At 49.9% G+C, this 11161-nt stretch overlaps 1 protein-coding gene across 5 annotated transcripts in view; it reads left to right on the forward strand.

The window, feature by feature from the left end:
• AFAP1L2 (actin filament associated protein 1 like 2) overlaps nt 1–11161 on the forward strand; it is a 64533-nt gene that overhangs the window by 50941 nt on the left and 2431 nt on the right. For 2 of the 5 annotated variants that reach the window (XM_033066555.1, XM_033066558.1), the window contains 13 exons: nt 2214–2419; nt 2953–3132; nt 3707–3796; nt 4554–4638; nt 5252–5356; nt 5840–6051; nt 7635–7780; nt 8283–8394; nt 9035–9271; nt 9360–9531; nt 9720–9887; nt 10158–10339; nt 10947–11075. In XM_033066555.1, coding sequence (XP_032922446.1) covers nt 2214–2419; nt 2953–3132; nt 3707–3796; nt 4554–4638; nt 5252–5356; nt 5840–6051; nt 7635–7780; nt 8283–8394; nt 9035–9271; nt 9360–9531; nt 9720–9887; nt 10158–10339; nt 10947–11075 — 2024 coding nt within the window. The remainder of the gene's footprint in view (nt 1–2213; nt 2420–2952; nt 3133–3706; nt 3797–4553; nt 4639–5251; nt 5357–5839; nt 6052–7634; nt 7781–8282; nt 8395–9034; nt 9272–9359; nt 9532–9719; nt 9888–10157; nt 10340–10946; nt 11076–11161) is intronic. The other 3 variants (XM_033066556.1, XM_033066560.1, XM_033066557.1) reach the window with 2 other exon arrangements.

Consider the following 11161-nt stretch of genomic DNA (forward strand, 5'->3'; position numbering starts at 1 on the left):
ACCCCAAAAATACTCCCCAAAACCTCATTTTTAGGAAAGATCATTGGGTACCTCCCCCTGGATTTGCCTGTTGCATGGAGGTAACCACCTCTCCCTGTCTGTTCTGCACAAAGCATTATTTTTTGTGGCTTTCCCTGTGCTCAGGACAACAATGAAGAGAACTTCTCTAGCTTTTATTCCCCTGGTTCTGCCACTGGTGTGGAGCTGATGGGTGGTAATGCTGGCTGTACTGACAAGTAGCTGTTTGGTGAATGACTGAAGGTGCTCCAGAGGCAAAGGCAGAGTGGGAGTGTAGGATGGTCTGATCTCTCTGCATCATGGCATTGATTTTGGTCCCTGGGAGCTCATGGGAAGACTCACAGGAAAGCAGAGGTGGATTTAGATAAAGGCATCCAAGATTGTGGATGCCTCAGCTATACAATTTGAGACTGAGTGAGCCTTAGTAGTGACCACAGGGTTGTCACAAGCCACCAGGCAAGGCTTGTCCCAGTTTGCCAGCTGCACAGCCTGGTGTTTGCCTTTCCTTCAGGAGGCTGTAGCAGTGTCACCAGGCCAAAGCTGCTGCAGCTCTTCAAGCAGAGAAGAGCTCATCTCATGAGGAACCACACTTGTGGTTGTGGTTCATGCACAGAAGAGCATCCAAGGACTCTGGAATAAGGTGGCAGCCTGAAACCTACTGCTCAGGTGGGGGCACCAGCCAATTCCAAAAGAGGCCAGAGGGGTGCTTAGTGATACCCCCATGGATAAGGAGGGCGTTTGGGAGATGAGGTTCCCTTAGGCATCCTTGCTGCTGCATATGGAAAGGTCCTGTAGGAGTGCAGAGGTTCAGCTTCTTGGTGTTTGTAGGGTTGAGAAATGCTTACACTTTTACTCCATCTGAATTTCTGTGCAGGGTGCCTGTGGGCAAGGTCTGCACAGTGAGAATGCACTGAGGGGGGATAAAGTTTTCCCATAAAAGATGGGCAGTTTCAAACACTGAGGGCATGGAGATGGTGAGGCAGTGTAGTGTGCTCCATTCAGAGATTTTGAAAGGGAGTATTTGCTTTATAAAAAGCTTGTTTAATTGGTGCAGTTTTGATCACTTGAGGGAAGTTGTAGAGTGAAATTTCACTGGGATGTAGCTTTGTTACTGCATCTCAGTTCCTTTTATTTAAAGAACAAATAAACCTAAGTAAAACGTTATTCAGTGAAGCTCCTAATGCCTCTTTCTTTCTCTTTTCTGACTGCTTTTCTTCTTTTAATTTGCACCAATCTGATAATGTTATTTTTATATAGATAGTAAGATTTGGTGATAATCCAAATTAGATTAAATTCCAGTGAGAGAAACTTAACAATATTCCTCCATGGTGTTTGGTAGAAGAATGCCAAACCCTTGCAACCACAAATGTTGCCCCAATCTTACCATCTTGCTCTGTGAGTTTATCTTATGACTTAGAGCTCTAAATGCCAGCAGGGCATTGCAAATCCCCCTGCAGTCAGGGAGAACATTTTCAGTGTTTTTGATGAACATGGTACCAGTGATCAGCTGAAAACTCCAATAATCTGCAATGCCTTAGGGCTGAATATTGAAAATTTTAACTCATCCTAGTACATAGCAATCCATTTAAGAGCAGACATAAAAAATGTTACTGGTCCTCACACTGGCCACTTATTACTAATTTTTGGTGCTGCAGCAGTGTATTACTTCAAAGCCCCTTGCTGTCCCTTTGATGCTGAGTAGAGAGAGAGGGACCTGTTAGACCAGAAAGTGAATGACATCTCAAATACAATAGATCATTGCTTGCTGCATGGCCTTGCAAATACCATTTTTATTTCTGGCATTTAGAGGACAAGGGCTGATTGTAGCTTGCTGTTGCCTTAAAACTTGTGCGTGTTTGGCTTGAAGTGGAAAGTAGTAAAAGCATCTTTGGGGAGAAAGCAGCAAACATCAGGAGATGTCTAAGGGAATGTTCTCAAATTTGTGGTCAGCTGAGAAGTGTCTTTTGAGTGTTTGCTAACAGAGGCTATTAGGCACAAAATACTGCAGTGAGATTCATATTGAGCTAGAAAGAAAAAAGGATCTCTGAGGGTAATTTTCCTATTAATTATCCTCCTGTAGGAGAGCCTCAAAAGACACGTCCCTGCCCTGGAAGCTTGTGCATGTGTGAGCATGGCATTTGACTCAGAGTTATTCTAAAAATTGATTTAATGACAGAGCTTTGCATTTGTTACAGAAGATGGTGAAGCTGTTAGTAGTTCCTACGAGTCCTATGATGAGGAAGAGAGCAGCAAAGGCAAGTCAGCAACCCATCAGTGGCCGTCCCCAGAGGCCACCATTGAGCTGATGAAGGACGCCCGCATCTGTGCCTTCCTGTGGAGAAAGAAGTGGCTGGGACAGTGGGCAAAACAGCTGTGTGTTATCAAGGACACCAGGCTGCTGGTGAGCAGATCCTCTACTCTGGCTAAATTAATCTGGTTTTGTGAGCTGAGGAAGGAACCCCAGACCATGTTAATGAGCTGGCGAAAAACAGAGTACCCCTTGAAGCAATGCTTCAAAAACCATGTCCTGGAGATTTGGGGATCTTACTCCATTATCAGAAGGAATGTGGGCACGGGATTGCTGAAGGGGGTACAAGGACACATTTGTGACTAAAATCCCAACCCCCCAAAATGTCTTAGGGGTACTTTTTGGGGAGACTTTTGGAGGTGGTTGAGCAGAAGGGGTTGTCGCAGAGCTGATCACATACTTGATCCTGTGTCAGTATTTCAGATTGTGCATGCAGTCAGATGTATGTGTACACACTGGGATCTCCTGTGTGTAGTCTGTGCGGACTTTTTAGAACTGTAGGACCTTGTTGTGTTCAGGGGACTTAATGCATGTGGCTGCATGAGTCACTTGTGGGGTTGAGCTCCTGCCAGTGAGCAGGAAGGTTCCTCCTCTGCCTCTCACCTGTTCCCATTTTCCTTCCCCAGTGCTACAAGAGCTCCAAAGACCACAACCCCCAGCTCGACGTGAATTTGCTGGGCTGCACTGTCATTCACAAGGAAAAGCAAGTGAGGAAGAAAGAGCACAAGCTGAAGATCATCCCCACAAACGCTGATGTCATTGTGCTGGGGCTGCAGAGCAAAGACCAGGCAGAACAGTGGCTCAGGGTCAGTGTCACCTTCAGGACTTGTCCCACTGGTGCTGCCGTGCTTTGCTGGGACACCAGATCTTATCTCAGCCCTGTCCTTGTGTGCTCTGGCTCCCTTCCTCACTGCAAGCCTTTATACAAATATACCACTTCATTTTCATGTCCTGGGAGAGATTCTTCCTGCAGCTCCTTGCTGCCTTCAGAGTGATGGAGGGCACATGGGGACCTCCCAGCCCAGCTGCTGTGGCTGGGGCTGGGGGGAAATGTCTGGGGTGGGTCCCCAGCATGAATTGGGGAGGGCAGGGGTAAATGCAGCCCTTCCCCTGAGACAGCAGCAGGAGGAGGAGCCTCCTGGAGCCCAGGACAGCCACAGAGCTCCGAGACACCAGGGCTGCCTTTGCTGGCAGCCTCTCCCAGTGACTTGGAGCCAGAAATTTCTGCTGGATGCCTGATGAAACCCCAGGACAGTCCCCAGGGTCACAGGGACAGTAAACCATGGGTCTCCCATGCTGATGTGGTTTTGCCTAGTTGAGGTAGATTGGCTGATCCTGTTACTGCAGCTCTCACAGGCTTTGGCTTCCCCTTCTGCACAGGTAATCCAGGAGACCAGTGGTCTGCTCTGTGAAGGGGGCAGTGAAGGCAACCAGTACATCCCAGACTTGCAGCGTCTCAGTTACCCAAAGGTACATCTTGTCTCTGCAGACAGAACTAGCACTCAGGCTTCCCTGCCCTATTCCTTCAATAGACAGGAGTGTAGGTCTCTTAATTTTAGGTAAGCAAAGACTGCTATGAGTGTAACCAGACCCCTGTGCTGCTGAAAAGGAGCATTCTTGGAACCACCTTAATTTTCCTTTGCATCTTAATTTTGTTGCAATATCTTCTCTCCCAGACTAGCTCAGCATTTGGCTGCCCACTATCCAGGGCAGCAACTGCTCTCTCATCCAAAGGGATGGTTGTGTTCACCAAGAGGGACATAGACTCCTGGATGCTCAGGCCTGGGCCATCTCTTGTCCAGGTTTAGGTGACACTCCTGTGGGAGCAGCTTGTTCCAAAACAGTGGGAGGACAGAGAGACTTTCCTAAGTCTCTGAAGGACACCCAGAATGGACCTGTTGGGGCACCTGGCTGGTTCCTCTGCCCATGCCCCCAGCAGGGATTGTCAAATGCCCCCACCAGCCAGGCTGCAGGGTAGGAGGCCACAGGGTGACACCAGTGATGCCACTGTGTCCCCTCAGAGGTGAGCCCAGCTGGGCTGGGGCATGTCCAGGAGCAGTGGGAAGGGCACAGTGTGAGTGAGCTGGCTGGGGATGGCTGGGTGAAAGCATCTGCTGCAGAGAGAGTGGGAATATGAGAAAAGGGGGAAAAGATCCTTGCAGAATGTTCTGGCTGGAAGAATGGGTCAGCTGCATCTGTGGAGCTTGTGCCTGGTGCTTGTTGACAGGTGGAGGTGTCTGAGAGATACTCTGCAGCCTCCGAGAGCGGGAGCAGCACCGACGGCCACACGGACACCGCTGAGACTAAAGATGGTAAAACCCTGCCCTGGGAATGGAGAGAACAGGGGCCCTTAACCTGCATGGGGCCAGGGCTTCTGTAGCTCCTGCCACTGCCACCTCAAGCCTGATGAGAGCTGTGTGTGTATTCACTGCCTGGCAATTTGATATTCTTACCAGGATTACCTGTTGGTTCCTACTGATGTGCTCAGTAGGAGAATGTTGAAGAGGCTCTTTGGACATGAACTTTCCTGCCTCCCACCTTCTGTCTCTTGTTTTAGAGAGGAAAAGACTTAAATACAACAAATGTTTTTGGGTAATGGTCCTTAATTAAATTGTTTGTGGTGTAGGAAAGTGAAGGGAGATTGGTGCCTGCCCAGCAAGAGCTGTGCAAGCACCTGCCACTGCTCCTGCAGTGACTGGCCTTTGGTCAGAGCCAACCCACACAAAAGCAATACAGATTGGCATCTTCCACACATCCCTGACTGATCTTAGTGGTATCATCTTGCTCCTGAACTCCCTGGGCTTTGCATTTTTCCAGCCTGAGTCACAGGTTTGCCCTCTGCAAGGGATGTGTGTGAGGTGGGGGCAGGACAGCAGGCTGGGAGCTGGGACAGCCACACAGGTGTCTTTTTTTCATTCCTGGTAGTTAAGAAGAAGGGCACAACTGGCCTGAAACTGAGCAACCTGATGAACCTCGGCAGGAAGAAGTCCAGCTCCATGGATAGCCCAGAGAGATCCCTGGAGACTTCAAGTAAGTGACAGCATGAGCCCCTCTGCAGGATTTACCTCAGGGCTGATCTCTGTGCAGGGCAGGAGGAGCACCAGGCATCATCCTCCTCAAATGTGGCTGTGCCAGGTGGTCCTGCCAGTAAATCCGTGCAGATTGTGGTGCCTCTGGCTCTCAAGGTGACCCAGGAAGAGGGGTGGGTAATACCAGACATGCCCAGGGTGTGGGAGCCTGCAGGGAGAGTTCTGAGGGTCAGCTTGTATTTACCACCTGGGACCAACTGTGTCCAACCATCTGCAGCCAGCTTGCTGCTCCAAACCTATCCTGGATTTCAAGGCTCTCATTTTCAAGATTTTTTACCCTTTTCACTGTTTTGTGTGGATAGGACATCTTGTCCTCTGGCTTTGTGTTGTGTGGTGATCTCATAACTTACCCATTAGAAATCCCCAGGCACACAAGTTAATATGGATTAAATAGAAAATATGTCTAAGCTGTGTTTCCCTGCAGGTTACCTGAACGTGCTGGTGAACAGCCAGTGGAAGTCACGGTGGTGTCAGATAAAGGATGGGCACCTCCATTTCTACCAGGACAAGAACAGAAGCAAACTGGCTCAGCAGCCCCTGAGTTTGGCAGGCTGTGAAATCATCCCAGAGCCCAGCCCTGATCATCTTTACTCCTTCCGCATCCTGCACAACGGGGAGGAACGGGTTGTTTTGGAGGTAGGGTGTTCATCTCCGAGAAAGCTCTGCCTAAAATCATCAGCTTGGGTACCTTAGGAGGTCTAAATGCCAGTGAGTTCCTCCAGAAGAGCCTCAGTCCAACAAAGCAGAACCTGAAGAGCTGGAGTTGGGTTCGTCTGTCTGTGTCCCACCTTGCTGGTAATCCAGGCTGTGTCTGATGCTGGCACCTCCAGAGGCCATTCAACCTTCATCTTAGGCACTTACCTTAGGGTGGGATGTGGGGTCCTCTGGACATTCCCATCTCTCTCCCCTGACTGCAGGATAATCTTGGATAATTGATTTCTGTGAAGTACATTGCAGATGGTTAATGTTAGATGAGCAAAATGCCACTTTAGGGATTTAAGGCTGTGGTTAGGAGGAACAGAGAACTTCATCTTTTGACAGCAGAGCCCCAAAGCCATGGGTCGCACATCCCAAGTAAGCCTAGCACAGATCTGCCCCTGAAAGTGCAAGTGAATTCATCTCCATCTGTTACTTTCCTTTGCCTACATCCAGGACTGTTTATCTCTAATCTTGCTTCTCTCTGACGACAGCATGATTATAGTAGGAGGTGGACAATGTGAGCAATTTCCTGTATTTTTCCAGTGGGTGGAATATTTATAGCTAAACAACTGACTTCGAGGGCATGCCGTGAAATTGGAAGATGTTTTTGTTTAGTTTCTCATTCAGGGTATATCTGTATCTAAGAAATTTAGCCCAATTACAGATGTGAAGAAGAGATGCTGAGAAAATTTACATTTAGTGAAGGGAAGAATCTGTATTTTGTTGGGATGTCAGACTCAATGTCAGACTCAATGTACGGACTGGCAGGCTGGCAGGCTTCCCAGGGACTGAATTCTCTGCTAAATAAAACAGACTGAAAGCTTAAAATATACTTTCCAGTTTGGAAAGTGTATATATATATTCACTTGCCCTGAATTTTACTTTGTGGTTACTGCTCTGACTCCTCAAATCAATGCAAAAAGTGGCTGCAGCTTCTTGCTTCAGGTGGAGTCTCCTGCACTGGGAGGTGCATGTGGCTGTTTGCTAGAGCTGACTTCATGGCAGAGAATTTAACTCTTCATGTTGTAAAATGTCAGACTGCTCGCTGCCTCTGCAGAGAGCTGAGGAGGGGGTTTGTGCTCTGGACCTCGCAGGCTCAGTCTCCTTGTCTGTTTTTGGCAATCCCATTGCTGCACTCTGCTGGTGCAAAATAAAACCCACACACTTTCCTCACCCAAAGCTGCTCCCTGCCAGCATCTCCGACCCCAGAGACTTCTCTTACTCGTGTAGGCAGCTGAGTTGATCATCACTGAAAGGAAAATGCAGGGTGACTAGAAATTTTAGGAAGGAGCAGAGCAAAGTGCTGCATTTATGCAGCTGCCAATTTTTTGAGTCAGTCCATGCACAGAGCTGTACTTTTAACGCAACCTCAGATTTATTATAAATACCCAGCAGTTCATCTTTGCCCTTGGAAGCCCAGAGGATTGCCAGCATGCTTCCCTAGCCAATCTGAGCCAGCATCAGCCCTGTGAGTGCAAACCACTGCTGCAGCCTGTCCTGTCTGTCTGATCACCCTGCAGGCAAAGTCCTCAGAGGAGATGGGCCACTGGCTGGGCCTCCTCTTGTCGGAGTCAGGCTCGAAGACAGACCCAGAGGAATTCACCTACGATTACGTGGATGCTGACAGGGTTTCCTGCATCGTGAGCGCTGCGAAGAATTCCTTCTTGTATGTCACTGGTAATGGGCTGGGGCTGCGTGGGGCTGGTAGAGAGAAAGCAAGCCAGAGCAGGGGGCTCTCCCCTTGTGGGAGGTTTCTGCCATGGAAATAGGTGGTGAATTCACAGCTGCAGCTCAGTCACTTTCTTTAGGGACAGGACAGCACTTCCTGTCCCACCAGGGTGCATCGGCCTGAGCTCCAGCTTACCTGAGTGTGTGTTGCAAAAGCAGGTTGGGCTCTCAGCCACCCAGTCCATCCTGGGGCAGGGTCACTGTGCTGCTGTGGCTGAGGGCTGGGCGAGAAAGGAAAGAGCTGAGGGAAATATAGCCCCACTCTGGTGGGTGCTGCTTAAGGGGCAGCAGCAGCAGTGTCACTCTGCTTTGTGTGGCTCTACCTTCTCCTCTGCTGCACCTGGCTGCCCAGACCTCAGGACTGATGTTCTCAGCTAAAAATGCAGCACATGCAGAGCAAATCCAGTCCCCCTGATGCCTGTCCTGCTGCCTGTTCACAGCCTAATGCAGAGGAAATACTCTGAGCCCAACGCCTACATCGACAACCTGCCCAAGGGCAGGCTGCAGCAGGACGAGCTCTACGATGATGTGGATCTGCCTGACCTGCCTGTGGTAAGACATGCCCTGCTGCAGGGAGCTCTGGGGGACCATGGCAAACATCTGGCCCTGGGGAGTCTCCAGCACTGAAAAGGGGGAATTTCCCAGCAGTGCTGAAGGGGATTCCCAGCCCCTGGGAAAATCCTGGCCTTTGCAATGGAGCAGAATCAAGTGGTGGAGAGGAATGGGAGAGGCGTTTCCAGAAAGGGGCTGTAGAGATCCTCAGGCAGCTGGGATAAAATTGCACAGTTTTCATTAGCAAACAGCATGGATTATTTGGTGATAGTGGGCTTTTTGGAGCCTGGCCTTTCAAAACTCCTCTTTATCCTGTAAGAGCAAATCCTGTGTGCAAGGACAATGGGTCATGCTGGGAATGGGACTGTTACCTTAGGAAAGGCAAAGAATGTGGCATGGGTTGCTGGATGGTGTGATATCCTTGCATGGGCTGCTGCTACCATCAGAGAGACTTACTGAAGGAAAACAGGAGGGGCTTTCCCTTCAGTACTTCAGAAACCCCTCTGGAGAATGACTCTGAGACTGGCATTTTAGTTCCTCTAAGATTTTTGGAAAATACTCCAGATTGCCTGAGGTAGTGCTGCTCTGCAGTGAGATGTTTCTTGTACTTCTAGTTGCAGCAGATTGGTCTCTTTTGCAGGAAGAAGCACCCAAGAGTGAGAGCAAATTGGAGGGGGACCAAGACAGAGTGTATCTGGATCTCACCCCAGTCAAGTCCTTACTACACTGTGCTGGCAAGATGTCCTGCCAGTCTTCACCCCTCAGCTCACCATCTCTAGAAAGAGCTGCCAAGGCTGCCCCAGAGAGCACAGCTGAGACAGCCCCCATGGCTAAGGAGGCTGAGCCCTGTACTAAGGCAACAGAGACCTCGGAGCAGGTACTGTCCAAATCGTGATACCAAGTCAGGCTTAATCACTGGGCCAGTTCCCTACACCTCACCATCCCTCTTCATTTCTCCTTTCCAGAAACACCCAGAGAAGCCAGAGCCTGAGGAGGCTGTGCCACGGGTGCCTGCTGTCAAAGTGCAGCCCCAGCAGCAGATCACTGCCTTGCCCCAGGTGTCCCCCGAGGTGCCAGCGGGCACAGTTCCAGTGGGCAGTCCCCAGCCTGCACACCGGCCCAAGATGCCACTGCCAGGTGAGTGTGCTGCTCAGGTGGCCCAAGGGTGCTTAAAGACAGGTGGTGCCCTGTGATTTCCTTGCCTCTGCTCTACAGCAGCCTGTGTGCTCACTCTGGTGGTTGGTGACTTTTCAGACCTTCCCTTGTTTTCTCTCTCCTGTTCTTTTCCCCTGACTGAGCTTGTTGTTGGTGGGCTGTGTTTCCAGCAGCAGCAGTGGAAACCAAGCTGGGCAAGAACAGGACAGAGGCAGAGGTGAAACGGTTCACAGAGGAGAAGGAACGGCTGGAGAAGGAGAAGGAGGAAATCCGAGCTCAGCTCACCCAGCTGCGCAAGGAGAGACGAGAGCTGAAGGAAATGCTTGGTGGCAGCACAGGTAGAGCAGGGCAAGGTGGGATGTGTGGAAATGAGCCAAGGTGGGGCTGTGGAGAAAGAGGGGACAATGAACCTGGCCCTCCTGGGACCAGAAGAGATGAGGGAAATGGGGTGCTCTGCACAAACCACATAACCCAGATTGCACTAGAGCAAGAGCCAGAGTCCCTCTGGGGCAAAATACGAGGAAAATGTACAGGACATGCCCTGATCCCTGCTCCCCTGAGGAGCTCCCCAGCTCCCAGCAGGCACCAAGATTCCTCTCCCCTCACAGACAAGAGCCTGGAGCAGAGGCTGAAGGAGGTAGATGAAGAATGCAAAAGGAAGGAAAGCCAGAGGGTGGACCTGGAGCTGAGCCTGGTGGAGGTGAAAGAGAACCTGAAGAAGGCAGAGTCTGGCCCGGTGACACTGGGCACAGCAGTGGACACCACCCACCTGGAGAACACAGCCCCTCGGGTATGTGGGGCACCCCTGGGATGCACAGCAGCTCTCTGGCAGCTGGGCAGTCACATAGTCTCAGCCTGCTTAAAAATGTCATAATTAATAATAGCATCATTGGTGCAATCTTGTGTAAATGTATAGCTTATATGTATGTATTAATTATTGTATATAATATACATAATGTAATAATAATCTAGTGAGGTAACAGCAGTAGAGGGGAAGTGAAAGGTGGAGGGGGCTCAGGAGAGTGGTTGTATTTTCCTGTGGGACCTTGAGCACCACCCTTCAGAGCCATGCAGGTCTGGACTCAGCTCCTTCTGCACTTGGCTGAGCTAAGGGATGGTTTTTGCAGGAGATTAAGGCATCTAAATTCCTTCTTGGGAACTTGTTTCCCATGAAACGGAGAACACCACCTGCACCCTGCTCTGTATCTCTAGTTCTGGAGTCCTCAAAACCCAAACACACCACAAACTCCCGTGGTGTTTTGTTTAAATTGGCACCTCACTGAAAAAATGCTCCTCCTTGTGAATGGGATGACACTGTGACTAGGAGATGGTGGGAAGAGGCAGCAATCTCTCTCTGTAGTCTGCAGTCATAACTGTTCCCATCATTTTTATTGTAGGTTCAGGCAAAAAGTGCCAGTGCAGCAAGCAGCGCAGAGAACTCACCGGTGAATTCAGCAACAGCTTTGAAAAACCGGCCTTTATCTGTTATGGTCACAGGGAAAGGAACAGTCCTACAGAAAGCTAAGGTAAGTACAGCAGAAAAATAAAAATCCATCTGGGACAGCCACTGCTTTTCCCTTCTGGCTGTGGTGGGATGGGCTTGTGGGGGCTC

This window comes from Catharus ustulatus, chromosome 8 (genome assembly GCF_009819885.2).
Source record: "Catharus ustulatus isolate bCatUst1 chromosome 8, bCatUst1.pri.v2, whole genome shotgun sequence".
NCBI classification, from domain to species: domain Eukaryota; kingdom Metazoa; phylum Chordata; class Aves; order Passeriformes; family Turdidae; genus Catharus; species Catharus ustulatus.